This window comes from Notolepis coatsorum, assembly GCF_963971535.1.
Source record: "Notolepis coatsorum genome assembly, chromosome: 4".
In the NCBI taxonomy this organism is placed as follows: Eukaryota; Metazoa; Chordata; class Actinopteri; order Aulopiformes; family Paralepididae; genus Notolepis; species Notolepis coatsorum.
The window spans coordinates 186,932-201,191 of NC_140168.1; the positions used below are offsets into that span (position 1 = coordinate 186,932).

Genomic DNA, 14,260 nt, shown 5'->3' on the forward strand with positions numbered 1-14,260 from the left:
TGCACCTCATGGTACCAAAGCACCTCAAAGGCGCTAAAAACAAAATTACAAACATCTCAAAACAAACTGGTCAGACTACTGCTTGACCTTACTCCTAGAACCCACCTCACCCCTGCCCACTTCGACAACCTAGGATGGCTTAGAGTAGACGACAGAGTACAACAACTTGCAATGGGCCTGGTCTACAAGATACACTACACGACCAAGGTACCCATGTACATGTCAAAATACTTCCCAAAGGTCAGTGAATACCACGATCACAACACCAGAGGGAGCTCCACAAATCATGTCAAACCCAGATTCGGCTCAAATAAGGGACTAAACACGTTTCGCAATTATGCCACATCAATGTGGAACGCCCTACCCAAAGCTGTAAAGGAATGTGGATCACTACCCACTTTCAAAACCTCTCTCAAGGGACACCTACGGGAGACTGCAATTCAACACTGGCCCCTGTAAATATCCTAACCCAATCATTCCAACCCCCTCCAATGTACAGTCATTTACCTAGTATGGTTTTGTCAATAGTTCAATGTACAATTGTGTTTGTTTGTACAGTGTCTCCTCCCCCCCCCCCCTCAATGTACAGTGTTACTTGTTTATACAGTATGCCCCCCGCCCCCCCCCCCCCCCCCCCAACCACCTCCAATGTAAATTACCCAGTATGGTTGTCAATATCCCAATGTACCCAACCCCCCCCACCCAACCTCCAATGTACAGTTTCTACGTCAAATGTATATACTCCCTTTTCTTGACTCCTTCTGTATCACAAACAGTACTGTATTTGCAAATCTGGTATGTCATAAATGTATAGATGTAGCAGTACTGACTATCTGTATGTCATGTATGTCATATATGTCTATATGAATTGAAAATGGGGGACCCTGATGGAAACAAGACAAACGTCTTTCTCAGGTCTGCATCCCCTTAACAATTGTATGTATTGAGCCGTACTGTATTGTACCCATTCTGCAATCTGTTAAATAAAGTTTTCATTCATTCATTCATTCATTCATTCATTCATTCATTCATCTCTCTCTCTCTCTCTCTCTCTCTCTCTCTCTCTCTTCTCTCTCTCTCTCTCTCTCTCTCTCTCTCTCTCTCTCTCTCTCTCTCTCTCTCTTTCTCTCTATCCCTCTCTCTCTCTCTCTCTGATCCCTTTCCCCTACTCTAACTCTCGAGACAATTACACCACATACCCGGGTGGCATTAGGACCCAGTGTGAGACAACCAGGGGGGGGGAGGGGGGGGGGGGGAGGCCCCACAGCAATATGTTTAATCTGACCACAGAACCTGTCAGCTCACTCGTGCTTCCTCTTAGGCAGCAGCTCACACGTTCCCCTCGCTCGCTCTACTTCCCCAAAGTGAGAGAGGGAGTTGCAAAAGAGAGAAGCGGGGCCTCGAAGAAGAACACTCTCTCTCTCTCTCTCTCTCTCTCTCTCTCTCTCTCTCTCTCTCTCTCTCTCTCCGTCGCCGACCGCCTCAGAGACCCCCCCCGTCCAGGCCCCGGGCCCCCGCTCCAGGCCCCACGTGGAGAGGAGAGGAGAGGAGGACCTCTGTGTGTCCGGACATGCTGTCTGGCAGAGCTGGCCCCGTCCCCAGGCAGCGATAACAACACCACCACCCAGAGCTGGCCCCGTCCCCAGGCAGCGATAACAACACCACCACCACCCAGCCATGGAGCACCAGGCGTGGGTGCTGAGGGGCCTGCTGGCCCGGCTCGGCACCCAGGAGGCCGAGGAGGAGGAGGACGGGACGGAGCGGGGCGTCACCGGGGAGTTCTTGGTGAGTGTCCTGGGTTAGGGTTGGGGTCAGCAGGCCGAGGAGGAGGCCGGGAGGAGAGGGGCTCCACCGGGGAGTTCTTGGTGAGTGTCCCGTCCTTCTTTCTGCCTCCTATGTTTGAGAGAGAGAGTTCTGGCTACACTTCATGGGACTGTTAACCCGTTCACTGCCACCCTACAGAAGGTTAACCCCTTACTATCACACTACCGACGGTTACCCGTCGGTAGTGTGATAGTAAAGGGTTAACCTTCTGTAGGGTGGCAGTGAAAGGGCTACCCTGCTGTTGTGTGGCAGTGAAAGGGTTAACCTTCTGTGTATTGTGAAAGGGTTAAATAGTGTCTAGCACCGTAGACATGCCGTGGAGTGGTTTTCACATTTCACTTTGTTCCCCTAGTTAGTAATAATCATTTGTGCTACTGTGCCAGAGTTGCCAATGCGTGTTTATGTTTATGTTTATGTTTATGTTTATTAAAGGATCCCCGTTAGAGACACATGAAAGAGCCTCTGGTCTTCCTGGGGTCCTGGACAATGTGTGTGTGTCTGTTTATGTTTCTGTGGGGCGGACTGTGTAATCCAACATCTATTTCACATTTTTCAACGTTGAAAGTGTCACGGCTCAGGGGCAGGCAGGCGCAGCGATATATTATTGTGGCTTCCCTACTAACACGTCTGCAGGTTCCTCTTTTAATAGTTCCCTCTCGTCGCAGTTCCCTGAACGAGGATTTATAACAGAACACAAGGTACTAAAGACACTTTTCTAACTGCTCTGTGACCCACTGTCACCTCCGTTTATAACAGAACACACGGTACTCGTGGTGCCCTAATGATATGCGTTTAATGAAACCCAATCCCATTGCCGCAATAAAGCCTGACATGTCTATGAACACTTGTACTATGAACTACACACTATCGATGTATTACACGGCCCCCTAGTGGCCCCTAGTGGCCCCCAAACAGCACTGCCAACGTCAACATGATGAATTGAAAATGGGGGACCCTGATGTAAACAAGACGAAAGTCTTTCTCTTAACAATTGTGTGTATTGAGCCGTACTGTATTGTACCCATTCTGCAATCTGTTAATAAAGTTTTCAATCAATCAATCAACTGGTCCATGCCTCTTGGATTTGAGCTCCAGTTATTGACGACGCAGATTCTACATAACCTACTGTACCTACTGTACCACATGGCCTCTAATAGCCCTCAAACAGCATGTGCACACACACACACACACACACACACACACACACACACACACACACACACACACACACACACACACACACACACACACACACACACACACACACACACACGCACACAAACAAACACACTGCCGCTCCAAAGAAATGCCGTTCCGCGGGGTGACATCAACCTTTTCAGGGGCCGTTTCCATGGCGATGAGTGACATCTCGGCGCCCCGGGGGGGGGGGGGGGGGGACGCCCTGCGCGCCACATGCCACCTCGCTGCTGTCATGCCTCTGCCACCCTGACCGCCACATGCCACCTCGCTGCTGCTGTCACGCCTCCGCCACCCTGACCGCCACATGCCACCTCGCTGCTGCTGTCACGCCTCCGCAACCCTGACCGCTCCAGGGCGGAACACGCCTCTCGCATCACTTCCTGTCGGAACAAGAAGCATGCCACCTTGCTGCTTTCATGCCTCTGCCACCCTGACCGCTCCAGGGCGGAACACGCGTCTCGCATCACTTCCTGTCGGAACAAGAAGCGCCCTGTAGTCTCGACAGTGCAGATGGTCTGCGGGGGCCTTCAAGTGACTCGGAGTCGGAACCCTTGAGGACCCAGAACAAAAGCTGCAGTGTGCTGGGAAGTGGGGCCCGAGACCCCCCCCCCCTCTCGCGAGTCTATTTTGAGTGTCACTCGTTCGCCATAGTTGCTGCAGGGTGGAGATCCTGTCCCTCCGCGCGCTGCCATGTCAGTCGCAGGGTGGAAGGTGTGTACCCGCTTGATTGATTGAATACTTTATTTTGACAAGTGAAAAAAGTAGTAGAACACGCTCACCTCACTAGACTTGACACTGGGTGCTGTAACCTCTGATATCATACATAACAATAGGGAAACAATGTCCAGGCACGCACTCCAGGTGTTTCCAAATTTTTTGGCAGCCTGTAATCATGACGTTTCGGTGTGAACACACCTTCTTCAGAATGGCTTGCATGAAGCATGAAGGGTAAGTGACCCTAGTATATACAAGTCAAACAGGAAGTGACAACATAGGAAGTGACAACACATTCCCACAAGAGATCTGCAAAAAAGTACAAAATACCACTTACAAGCACAACCTTTTCAGAATTATGTAAATCGAAAAGAAGCGTGTAAATCAAAAAGAAACAGTAAATCACAAAGAGATATATCTATAGTTATATATATTTTATACAGAGTAGGCCTACATCTTAAACTCTAAACAAAAACACTCATGACCCATATAAGCCATCTTTCAATTATAAATATAAAGAATGATAAATGAAAATAGTAAATCGAATGAAATGAAATAATCAAATGAAACGGGTCAAAACATTTTCCTCATTGAGGCCTCTAGGCTCTAGACAATCCAGAAATTGAATATAAAAGCATTCCCTTTGTAGCAAGAGCCTGTCTCTGTCGCCGCCTCTTGGTGGTCTCAACCCTGCTCTATACCCATGTATTTTAAGCCAGAAATATCATGTCCTAACTTATTAAAGTGCCTTGCAACTGAAGACTTCTCGTCATTTCTTCTTATAGAACATTTGTGCTCCGAAATTCGATTTTTAAAACGTCTTCTTGTTTTTCCAACATAGTAATGTTTTGACCTGTTTCATTTGATTATTTCATTTCATTCGATTGTTTACTATTTTCATTTATCATTCTTTATATTTATAATTGAAAGATGGCTTATATGGGGCATGAGTGTTTATGTTTAGAGTTTAAGATGTAGGCCTACTCTGTATAAAATGTCGGCACAACAACAACGCCAACGTCAACACTGGACTGAGCTTAAACTGCAAGGGAAGCTTGCTTGTCTCCCTGCCGCTGACCACTCTGTCTCGCACGCAGTTTTTAAAAATGTAGCTATTGATGAGGGCATCATCATTTTCACTTTAAAAGCTAGGCTACAGGTTTTACCATCAATGCTCAACCTTTCCATCTGGTTCCCTGGCAGTCATAGCCCACACTGCATACACCATGGTCACGAACAGACAACAGAAACCATGTCTCACATACTCAATGGCTGTCATGCATACAAAGGGCTCTACATTTGTAGGCATGATAGGATCGTGGACCTGATTGCAGACAGTGTCAGTTCCACACTCGGGTCACCTGCAACATATAAGCTGTATAAGCACACCAGTGTGAAGCCATATATGCTCAATCTGTGTAGGGACAATTCACTGCTCTCTGATATTTCAGCAAACACCCCCGATGTTGTTGTTGTTAATGAAAATAACAGAGAGGTTCTCATCCTAGAAGTTGGTTGCACGTTTGACTACAGTCTAGAGGAAGCCTTTACAACCAAAATGTTAAAATATATCAACTGTTAGACCATACCATATCACAACTCGGCTACAACTGTAAACTTTTAGTCTTCATATTTGGAGGCCTGGGTCATGTTCATAAGTTGGGTGTTAGAGGCCTTCAGATGGCCGGTCTTCCGAAGAGAAGAGCCAAACAATTAGCAAGATATTGCTCAGTGTCAGCAATTATTGGCAGCCGGGCAATTTGGAGAAGACGCTGCTATCTGTACCCATGAGCTGTGTGTAGATTGTCAGGTTCAGCATCCATGTGTGTGTGTGTGTGTGTGTGTGTGTGTGTGTGTGTGTGTGTGTGTGTGTGTGTGTGTGTGTGTGTGTGTGTGAGTGTGTGTGTGTGTGTGTGTGTGTGTGTGTGTGTGTGTGTGTGTGCGTGTGTGTGTGTGTGTGTGCGTGTGTGTGTGTGTGTGTGTGTGTGTGTGTGTGTGTGTAACTTTGGTTGCCAGTGTCAATTTGGGCACGATTGTATCAGAATAACCCACAATGTACAAGTGCACTGATAATATTTGTGTCCTTTAAACATTGTCTTTATGTGGACATAAATAAAGATTCTAAGTGTGTGTGTGTGTGTGTGTGTGTGTGTGTGTGTGTGTGTGTGTGTGTGTGTGTGTGTGTGTGTGTGTGTGTGTGTGTGTGTGTGTGTGTGTGTGTGTGTGTGAAATGGTAAGTATAATTGAATAATCCCCTGATATTGATTGGATCACAAAAGGATCACTTTGTAGCTGCTGAATGATTTAAGATGCAAATCAAGCTGAGATCTCTACGGTGTCACTCCCTCTTCTCTCCTCCAGAGGCTGAAGAGGCAGTCGACCCAGTACCGCACGGACAAGACGTTCAGCACCAAGGCAGCCGAGAAGCAGGACAACGTGAAGAAGAACCGATACAAGGACATCGTTCCCTGTGAGCAACAACCTTCTTACGCTGTGACACACTTTCACTTCAGGGATCACAGATAACGGTTAAGTAAATAGACCTATTCGCTGTATACAAACAAACCGCCTTCGAGCCAATCAGCAATACCTTTTTTTTTCCTCAATTTCTCCGCCCGATTTTCTATTTTTCTCCCCGTCCCAATTTAGTAGTTGTGTCAATTCCCCCCCCCCTCCCCTACCTGGTTGTTGTGCGCATGTTCCTCCTACTGGTCGGTACAAGGGAACCCTGAAGTCATCCGCACGCTTCCTCCGACACGCGCAGCGACAGCCAGTGACTCTTTTTTCACCTGGCAGCGAGGACTCTCATTGGTGAAGCGTAACGTGTGGGAGGTCACGCTGCCTTCATCAAGTCCTGCCTCCGCTGAGCAAGCGCCCAGACCTGACCTGTAGGTGTCGCTGTCCACAACGCCAGATTCCCACCCTCGACTTGCCCTCCCCCTAACCCAGCCAAACGAGTTAGTATGACGACTGGCCCAAGCCTCAAGCAATGCTGACTCCGGGAGTCGAGACCGCAGCCTCTTGCATTGGTGACGAGCGCAATCTCCGCTACGCCACCTGACGGCCCGCCAATCAGCAATACCGACTGAGTCACGTGACTAAGTTGCCCCGGACCTGTGCAAGCTGCTGCTACGCTAGAAGAATACTGACTAAAAGTTGTTTCAAACGAAAACGGCTGGATGTCATTTAACCAAATCAGCATCATGGTTGTGAGTGTGAGAGAACATACTTGAAAAAGACCAGAGGGTGGAAACGTTGTATCTGCTGCTCTTATTTGTCAATTAAAACACCTCGGAGCATCAAGAGTGAGTTGCGAGCCCCGCTTTGTTTTATGTACTGTACTGTACTGTACTGTACTGTACTACTGTTTCTACAGTTTGGCTCAGCACCAAGGAACGGAGGATGTGCGTTATTGATTTCTTCTGAATACGAGTGTGAGTCTTTCACTGTTTACATATCTAACTTTGGCATGGATTGATTGTTTAGATCGCTAGCATGGCTAACAAATTCAAATACATTGTAGTCTGCCCCGTTGTTCTGACCAGGATTGCGTTCCTTTCTGCTCTGGTGATGCGCACACAGAGTCTGACGTTTATACAGCGAACAGGTCTATAGGAACTAGTAAAGGCCTATAAGTTAACAAAACACATTTTATTTTACGACGCATCCAGACGTGTAATAATAATAATAATAATAATATATTTGATTTGTAGGGGCGCTTTATATTTGTGGAACCAGTCTCAAAGCGCTACAGCGTAGAAGAACATTAAAAACTAGCAAGAGAGGATAAAAAAAGAACATAAAATAAGTAGGACTAAAACTAGTAAAAAGAACATAAAATAAGTAGGACTAAAACTAGTAAAAAGAACATAAAATAAGTAGGACTAAAACTAGTAAAAAGAACATAAAATAAGTAGGACTAAAACTAGTAAAAAGAACATAAAATAAGTAGGACTAAAACTAGTAAAGGAGTAAAAAAGAACATGAAATGTGAAGGGCTAAAGCTAGTAAAATACTAGGCTGGAGTAAATTCTAATGAACCAAAGGAGAATATCCCAAAAAAAAAAAATCATATTTTCAATGCGCTGAGATTTCTTCACTTCCATAACACTTAAAATCATTGGTAAACAACAAACGTAGTGCTGAAAATAGACACTTTGACTGCTGTTTTGACAGGGTTAGGGTCTTTACTCTTGGCTACATGTGAAAAAGAAACGCAACATTGATTAATACGTTCTGTATTGACCGATTTATGGCGTGATATGAATATCTGCCCTGTACCCGGGCTTAAGGGGTTAAGGACTAACCTGTATTCTCTTCTCCCTTGCAGTCGACCACAGCAGAGTGCAGCTCAACCTCGTCACCTCCAAGAAGCACTCGGACTACATCAATGCCAGTTTCATCAAGGTAGCCGGGAGCTCATACAAAGGGAATCTGTGATGCCTTGCATTAGTTTCCCTGCCTTCCTTGAGGGACAGTAATAATAATAATAATAATAATAATAATAATAATAATAACTTAGTTCTATATAGCGCCTTTCATGAAACCCAAGGTCGCTTTACATAGGGCAATAACAATAACAAACATGGTGGACAGACACACAACATTAAATATCGGAAGCTAGGGCTCAAAGGCCATGTTAACACATTGAGTGCCACGCCCCTTCCGGGAAGTGACCTGGCCTTGCCGTCCATGTAAACGTAGTTGTAGTTTGTAGAGCTAAACCTATATTTTATAGTATAGCTATGGGTCTAATAACGCCGTCGAGTATCAGTGAGTTGCTTCCAGTCAACGTGCAAAAAACAGATCATTTTTTTATCCGTACATTTCCGTTTTTATACCGTTTTGAATATGAATATAGCTTGGGTGCTTCTGAGTAATTCCAGGAAAAAGACGCAAAAACAGCGTTTTTGTGTAATTCAATAAACACGTTGTCATTTTTCACCTGATTATCGAATCTTCCTGAAATCAACGCTAGATCATCATTATTATCCTTCCTCGTGCAAGCATGCAATGTGGTTTAGACCGGCGATCCTGTCTCCGACGTTGTTGGGCATTGCACAATAACAGGGGGGCGGGGTCATTTGTCCAAACCAAGCGTGTGTTTTGCCGGAGTGTTTAGGACCCGCCCCCACGCCGCAGCTCGGTAGAGAAAAGAAACTACCCCGTTCCTAATGGAGTGCAATAATGGCCAAAGGCGTTAGAGGGCGGTATAAGACCGTCTGCCAGCTCAGACACACTCAGAACAGTATGCACAAGGTGCCCCGCTGAATTATGAATGGCAATAGCTATTAAAAGAAATACCGTGAGAAAAACGTAGAAACGTAGACACTCAGCGGTTGGGCGACAGAAACGTAGTTCTACGTTAACGGCACCGGATGTGTTAAAGAGGTGAGTTTTGAGCAGTTTTTTTTATACCTATAATAATAATAATAATAATATAATAATAATACCTATGATATAGATTTGATTTGAGAATAATAGCGGGTCCAGGCAACAAACAGCAACGGTTATAGTATAATACGGCTATAATAATAACAAGGCTATTCCTCAGCATTTCAGGAATTACCCCAGACCGATCTAAAAACATACTTATATTCACCACGATATAACGCGCAAATGTATGCATGGAAAAATTATCTCTTTTTTTGCATCTTGACCGGAAGAAAGTCACTGTCAAATGGGCCATAGTATTGTATCCATAGCTATAATATAGAATATAGTTATAGCTCTACAAACAAGGTGACGGACTCCTATCTTTTAAAGCGTGGCAGTGAATAGATGGGGCCCGAAAACAGCACGGCACTCAAAGTGTTAAAGTGTCCTTTCCGGGGCGGCTGGGTGGCGTAGCGGAGATTGCGCTCGTCACCAATCCAAGAGGCTCCGGTCTCGACTCCCCGAGTCAGCATTGCCTGCGGCTTGGGCCAGTCGTCATACTATCTCAATTGTCAGAGTTAGCGGGTGGAAGTCGATGGGTGGGGATTGGACGTTGTGGACAGCGACTCCTACAGGTCGGTTGGGGGACGCCTGTACAGCAGAGACAGGAAGTATCGGGGGCAGTGTGAGCCTCCCACACGTTACTCCTCGCCACTGAGAGTCCGCGCTGGCAGGTGAAAAGATGTGACAGGCTGCCTCCTCGTGTACCGGAGGGGACACGTGATGCAAGGCTTCTATCCTCCCTACAACCGACCAGTGGGGGGCATAGTCTAGCAACGTTCAAGACAGGGGAGGGAAGAATTGGAGGGGAGAATTGGCGATATGAAATTGGGATGGGAGAAAGAATTTAAAAATAAGGAGAAAAAGTGGATTAAAAAAAAAGTGTCCTTTCCATTTTGTTAAAGGGGGTGTCAGGATCCCCGGCCTTCATCGCTACCCAGGGTCCTCTTCCCCACACAGTGCTGGACTTCTGGAGAATGGTCTGGGAGTATGACATCAAGGTACAAGTATCTCTCTCTCTTGCTCTCTCTCTCTCTCTCTCTCTCTCTCTCTCTCTCTCTCTCTCTCTCTCTCTCTCTCTCTCTCTCTCTCACTCTCTCTCTCTCTTGCTATCTCTCTCTCTCTCACTCTCTCTCTCTCGCTATCTCTCTCTCTCTTGCTCTCTTGCTATCTCTCTCTCTCACTCTCTCTCTCTCTCTCTTGCTATCTCTCTCTATCTCACTCTCTCTCTCTCTCACTTTCTCTCAATCTTGCTATCTCTCTCTCTCGCTCTCTTGCCATCTCTCTCTCTCTCTTTTGCTCTTTTGCTATCTCTCTCTCTCATGCTATCTCTCTCACTCTCTCTCTCTCGCTATCTCTCTCTCTCTTGCTCTCTTGCCATCTCTCTCTCTATTTTGCTCTCTTGCTCTCTTTCTCTCTCTCTCTCTTGCTATCTCTCTCTCTCTCTCACTCTCTCTCTCTTGCTATCTCTCTCTCTCTCTCTTGCTATCTCTCTCTTGCTATCTCTCTCTCTCTCTCTCTCTCTGAGATGATTGAGATGTACTGGTGTTGCGTGTCTAATGGCCTCTCTTGTTGTGTTCCAGGTCGTGGTGATGGCCTGTAGGGAGTTTGAGATGGGCAGGGTAAGACTCAATCTCTATCTCTCTCTATTTATCTCTCTCTCCATCTCTCTCTCTCACCATCTATTTATCGCTCTCGCTCTCTCCATCTATTTATCTCGCTCTCTCTTCATCTCTCTCACCATCTATTTATCTCTCTCACTCTCTCCATCTATTTCTCTCTCCCCATCTCCCCATCTCTCTCTCTCTCTCTCTCTCTCTCTCTCTCTCTCTCTCTCTCTCTCTCTCTGTATCTGTCTCTCTCTCTGTCTCTGTCTCTGTCTCTGTCTATCTCTATATCTCTCTCTCTCTCTCTCTCTCTCTCTCTCTCTCTCTCTCTCTCTCTCTCTCTACTGCACGACACATGCTTTTCAACTTTGTGTTTTTTAACAATGCCACGCCCATTTAAAAACATTGGACTTACATGGCTAAACACTGACATCACTAGGATACACCGACTTGCTTTTATTTGTTTTATTTATTTTTGGCAGAAAAAGTGTGAGCGTTATTGGCCAGAGAAACAAGAGGAGCCGTTTGTCTGCGAACCGTTCACAGTTCACTGTGTGAGTACTGTACCTTCTACTGTACCTTCTACTGTACCTTCTACTGTACCTTCTACTGTACCTTCTACTGTACCTTCTACTGTACCTTCTACTGTACCTTCTCCTCCTTCTCAGTCGTTTTGATACATTTGAATCTAATCTAACTTTCTACTTAGTTTAGGTACTGAAACATGTTTTCCTCAAAGCCAATGTTTATCACACAAGACAACAACAACAACAGCATACCAATGGAAACGTTTGATATCCAATTATGACGACATGCCAGTGTGTACAACATGGCACAAGGCAGTGCAGGTATTCACATAATCACTTGTCACATGTACAGTAGGCCCCGCCCCCTCTAAGGATTTGTATAGTCGATCTAGATTGGCCCAAATTTGTGGATAGTCGACTGGTAAAAAATCATTCCATTTGGGCTGTGGGGGGGGGGGGGGGGGGTGGTGCTTAATGACTGAAGGAGTCGACTGGCCACGCCTCTAGGCCTCTTCGCTTTTTTTTGCGCAATCGACTGAGAGATTGGCAGTCGACTATGGCTCCTTTCGATCAATTAGTCGACTATTCGACTAGACGAGGTTAGCCCTAGTCACATGTGATGCCTAATTATTACCATCGCTGACTTGTACTTTTTATTCTATATGCCAGGGATACCTAGGGTTATTATGGTCGGAGATGGGACGTTTTGGCGATTTCTTCTTACAATTTGTTTGCACGAATAAATGACATACAGCAACATATAGCTAATATAATATAATTATAAATGTGCTCTTAAAACAACTAATAACAACATTAACGTTTATATGATGTGAGTGGCCAAATGACACTCACATCAGTCAGACAGGCTTGAACTTGAGGTTGAGAAAGTAGGAATTTGGAAGTTGTAATTTTACGACCTCCAAGTTATAATGGAACGCAGCATATAATGATTTCACACCAGCGTTTAACGTTAGAAATTATTTTAAGCCAATTCTCTCTGCCGTGAGAGCAAGAGGCTGCACTACTGATTGATTGATTGATTGATATTCTTTTTATTTTTGTGTCTTACATACATACAGATGTACGCCCAGCCCATATGGGCTCACAAGACACATAAACAGTAAGAGATCATATAGACCAAGATGGTCACAAAAATTTAACAAAATATAACATAATAACAAGCTGTAAACAATGTACTTCAAAGAAAACAAGAGGAATTCATATAAAATTATATAGGATATAATGTGTTTTGTCTCAAGTGCCATGCTTTCTCCAAAAAACCTGCAAAACTGAAAATCTCCTCCACAAAACACCAACTTGAAACATACAACTCTCAGACTCCCAAAACAAATCCGGGTTTATAAATGTAACTTTCTCAAATAAAACCCTCCTCAAGTCAGTGTACAAGGGGCAGTGAAAAACACCACCTCCAGATCAGAGAACACACAACCGCTCCTCCTCAGGTGTACCTTGGAATCTACCCACTTCCACAGCCAACGGCAGGGTGCCAGACCGCGTGTAGCTTTATGCCAAGCAAGCAGTGGAAAAATTTACCGTAGTGGCATGCAGTAATGCGCCTTTCATTTTCCGCCGCCCAGCGCCCAGGTCGCGCGGAAATAGGCTGTCTATTGCCATTCTCTTTGACAAACTCTAACCTTAACCAGCTCCTTAACAGCGCCTAAACTTAACCGTTCTAACCTTAACCAACTCCGAAACAATGCCTAACCTTAATCGGCGAAAGAATACACGTTAAAAAAAAATCACGTTAAAAAATATTTTCGATGGGATTCGAACTCGCCAGCAAACAAGCCATAGGATCCACAGCCATGTGTCCTTGCCAATTGAGCTATTTGCTAGATACTGAATAAGGGGCGGTGACTTATATATATTGAGCTCCGCTCGTGTCGCATGCGCGGGCACCTCGCGCGAGCACGCCGCCGCCGGTGCACGCACGGTAGCATTTGTCTGAAAAGAAGGGCGCTTTACCGCACTAGCGTGCGGTGACGAATGCGGAAGCATTTTTGCACTGCTTGCTTGGCATTAACGTACAGGCTGCCAGACCTTAACTACTAATTATTTCTTTGTGTACCGTCTTCAGGATTCCGAGGAAGATAAAGGAGACTATCTGACGAGGACGCTAAGGGTGACGTATCGCTGTGTGAGTACGGTGTTTATACCGAAGTTACCGTGAACTTAGACGCCGAGATAATCCTCACAAGACAAACAGAGGATTACCTGCTCAGCTGTTTTTAGGAGCTACAGTGGTCAGTGAGGCGTTCGAGGAACGCTTTTAATCTCAGTATCACTAAAGGTCTCTGTAATTCCCTCTCCGCCCATTCTTTCTAAAGGGGCAGTCTGTTGAAAACTTAAGCATCAGATACATGCTATCTATCCTTGCGTCAAGAATGTCAATCAAAAGTGAATGAATGAATTGCATTTATATAGCACTCGTCTTTAGACTCTAGACTCAAAGCGCTCCCCACAATGTAGGGGGGAAACTGCCTCCTTCACCACCACTGGTAGCACCCAACCATGGGCTACAGGCTCAATGGCTGCCATACACTGGCACCAGGCACACATCACTACACAATGGCTGAACGGCTCAGGGGACAGGGATTGATATCAGCCAATTAAGGAGGGGGAGGGATGATTAGGTGGCCTGATTGGGAATTTGGCCAGGAACGTCGGGGGAACCCCCTAACTCTTTACGATAGGGTTCTTTGATGACCAAATTCAGTCGGGACCTCGGTTTTAGCGTTTCATCCGAAGGACGGCACTCGCAGCTGTACGGTGACCCTATCACCGTAACAGGGGCATTGTTACTGACGAGTCCAGAGGACAGAGTGCCCCCTGCTGGACAACAACACCACTTTCCGACGACAGCCTTGAGTCCGGAGCTCTACCCATGTAGCCATGCTGTTGTGGGAGAAAAACCCCTCCAATCCCAAACCA

General features: G+C 45.7%; 1 protein-coding gene across 1 annotated transcript in view; it reads left to right on the top strand.

The window, feature by feature from the left end:
• Positions 1-1,666: 1,666 nt before the first annotated feature.
• ptpn22 (protein tyrosine phosphatase non-receptor type 22) overlaps positions 1,667-14,260 on the top strand; it is a 67,585-nt gene continuing 54,991 nt past the window's right edge. The window contains exons 1-7 of the mRNA XM_084313295.1: positions 1,667-1,785; positions 6,100-6,208; positions 8,069-8,145; positions 10,080-10,175; positions 10,758-10,796; positions 11,264-11,335; positions 13,407-13,466. Of these exons, the coding sequence (XP_084169421.1) occupies positions 1,678-1,785; positions 6,100-6,208; positions 8,069-8,145; positions 10,080-10,175; positions 10,758-10,796; positions 11,264-11,335; positions 13,407-13,466 (561 nt within the window). The 5' untranslated portion in view covers positions 1,667-1,677. The remainder of the gene's footprint in view (positions 1,786-6,099; positions 6,209-8,068; positions 8,146-10,079; positions 10,176-10,757; positions 10,797-11,263; positions 11,336-13,406; positions 13,467-14,260) is intronic.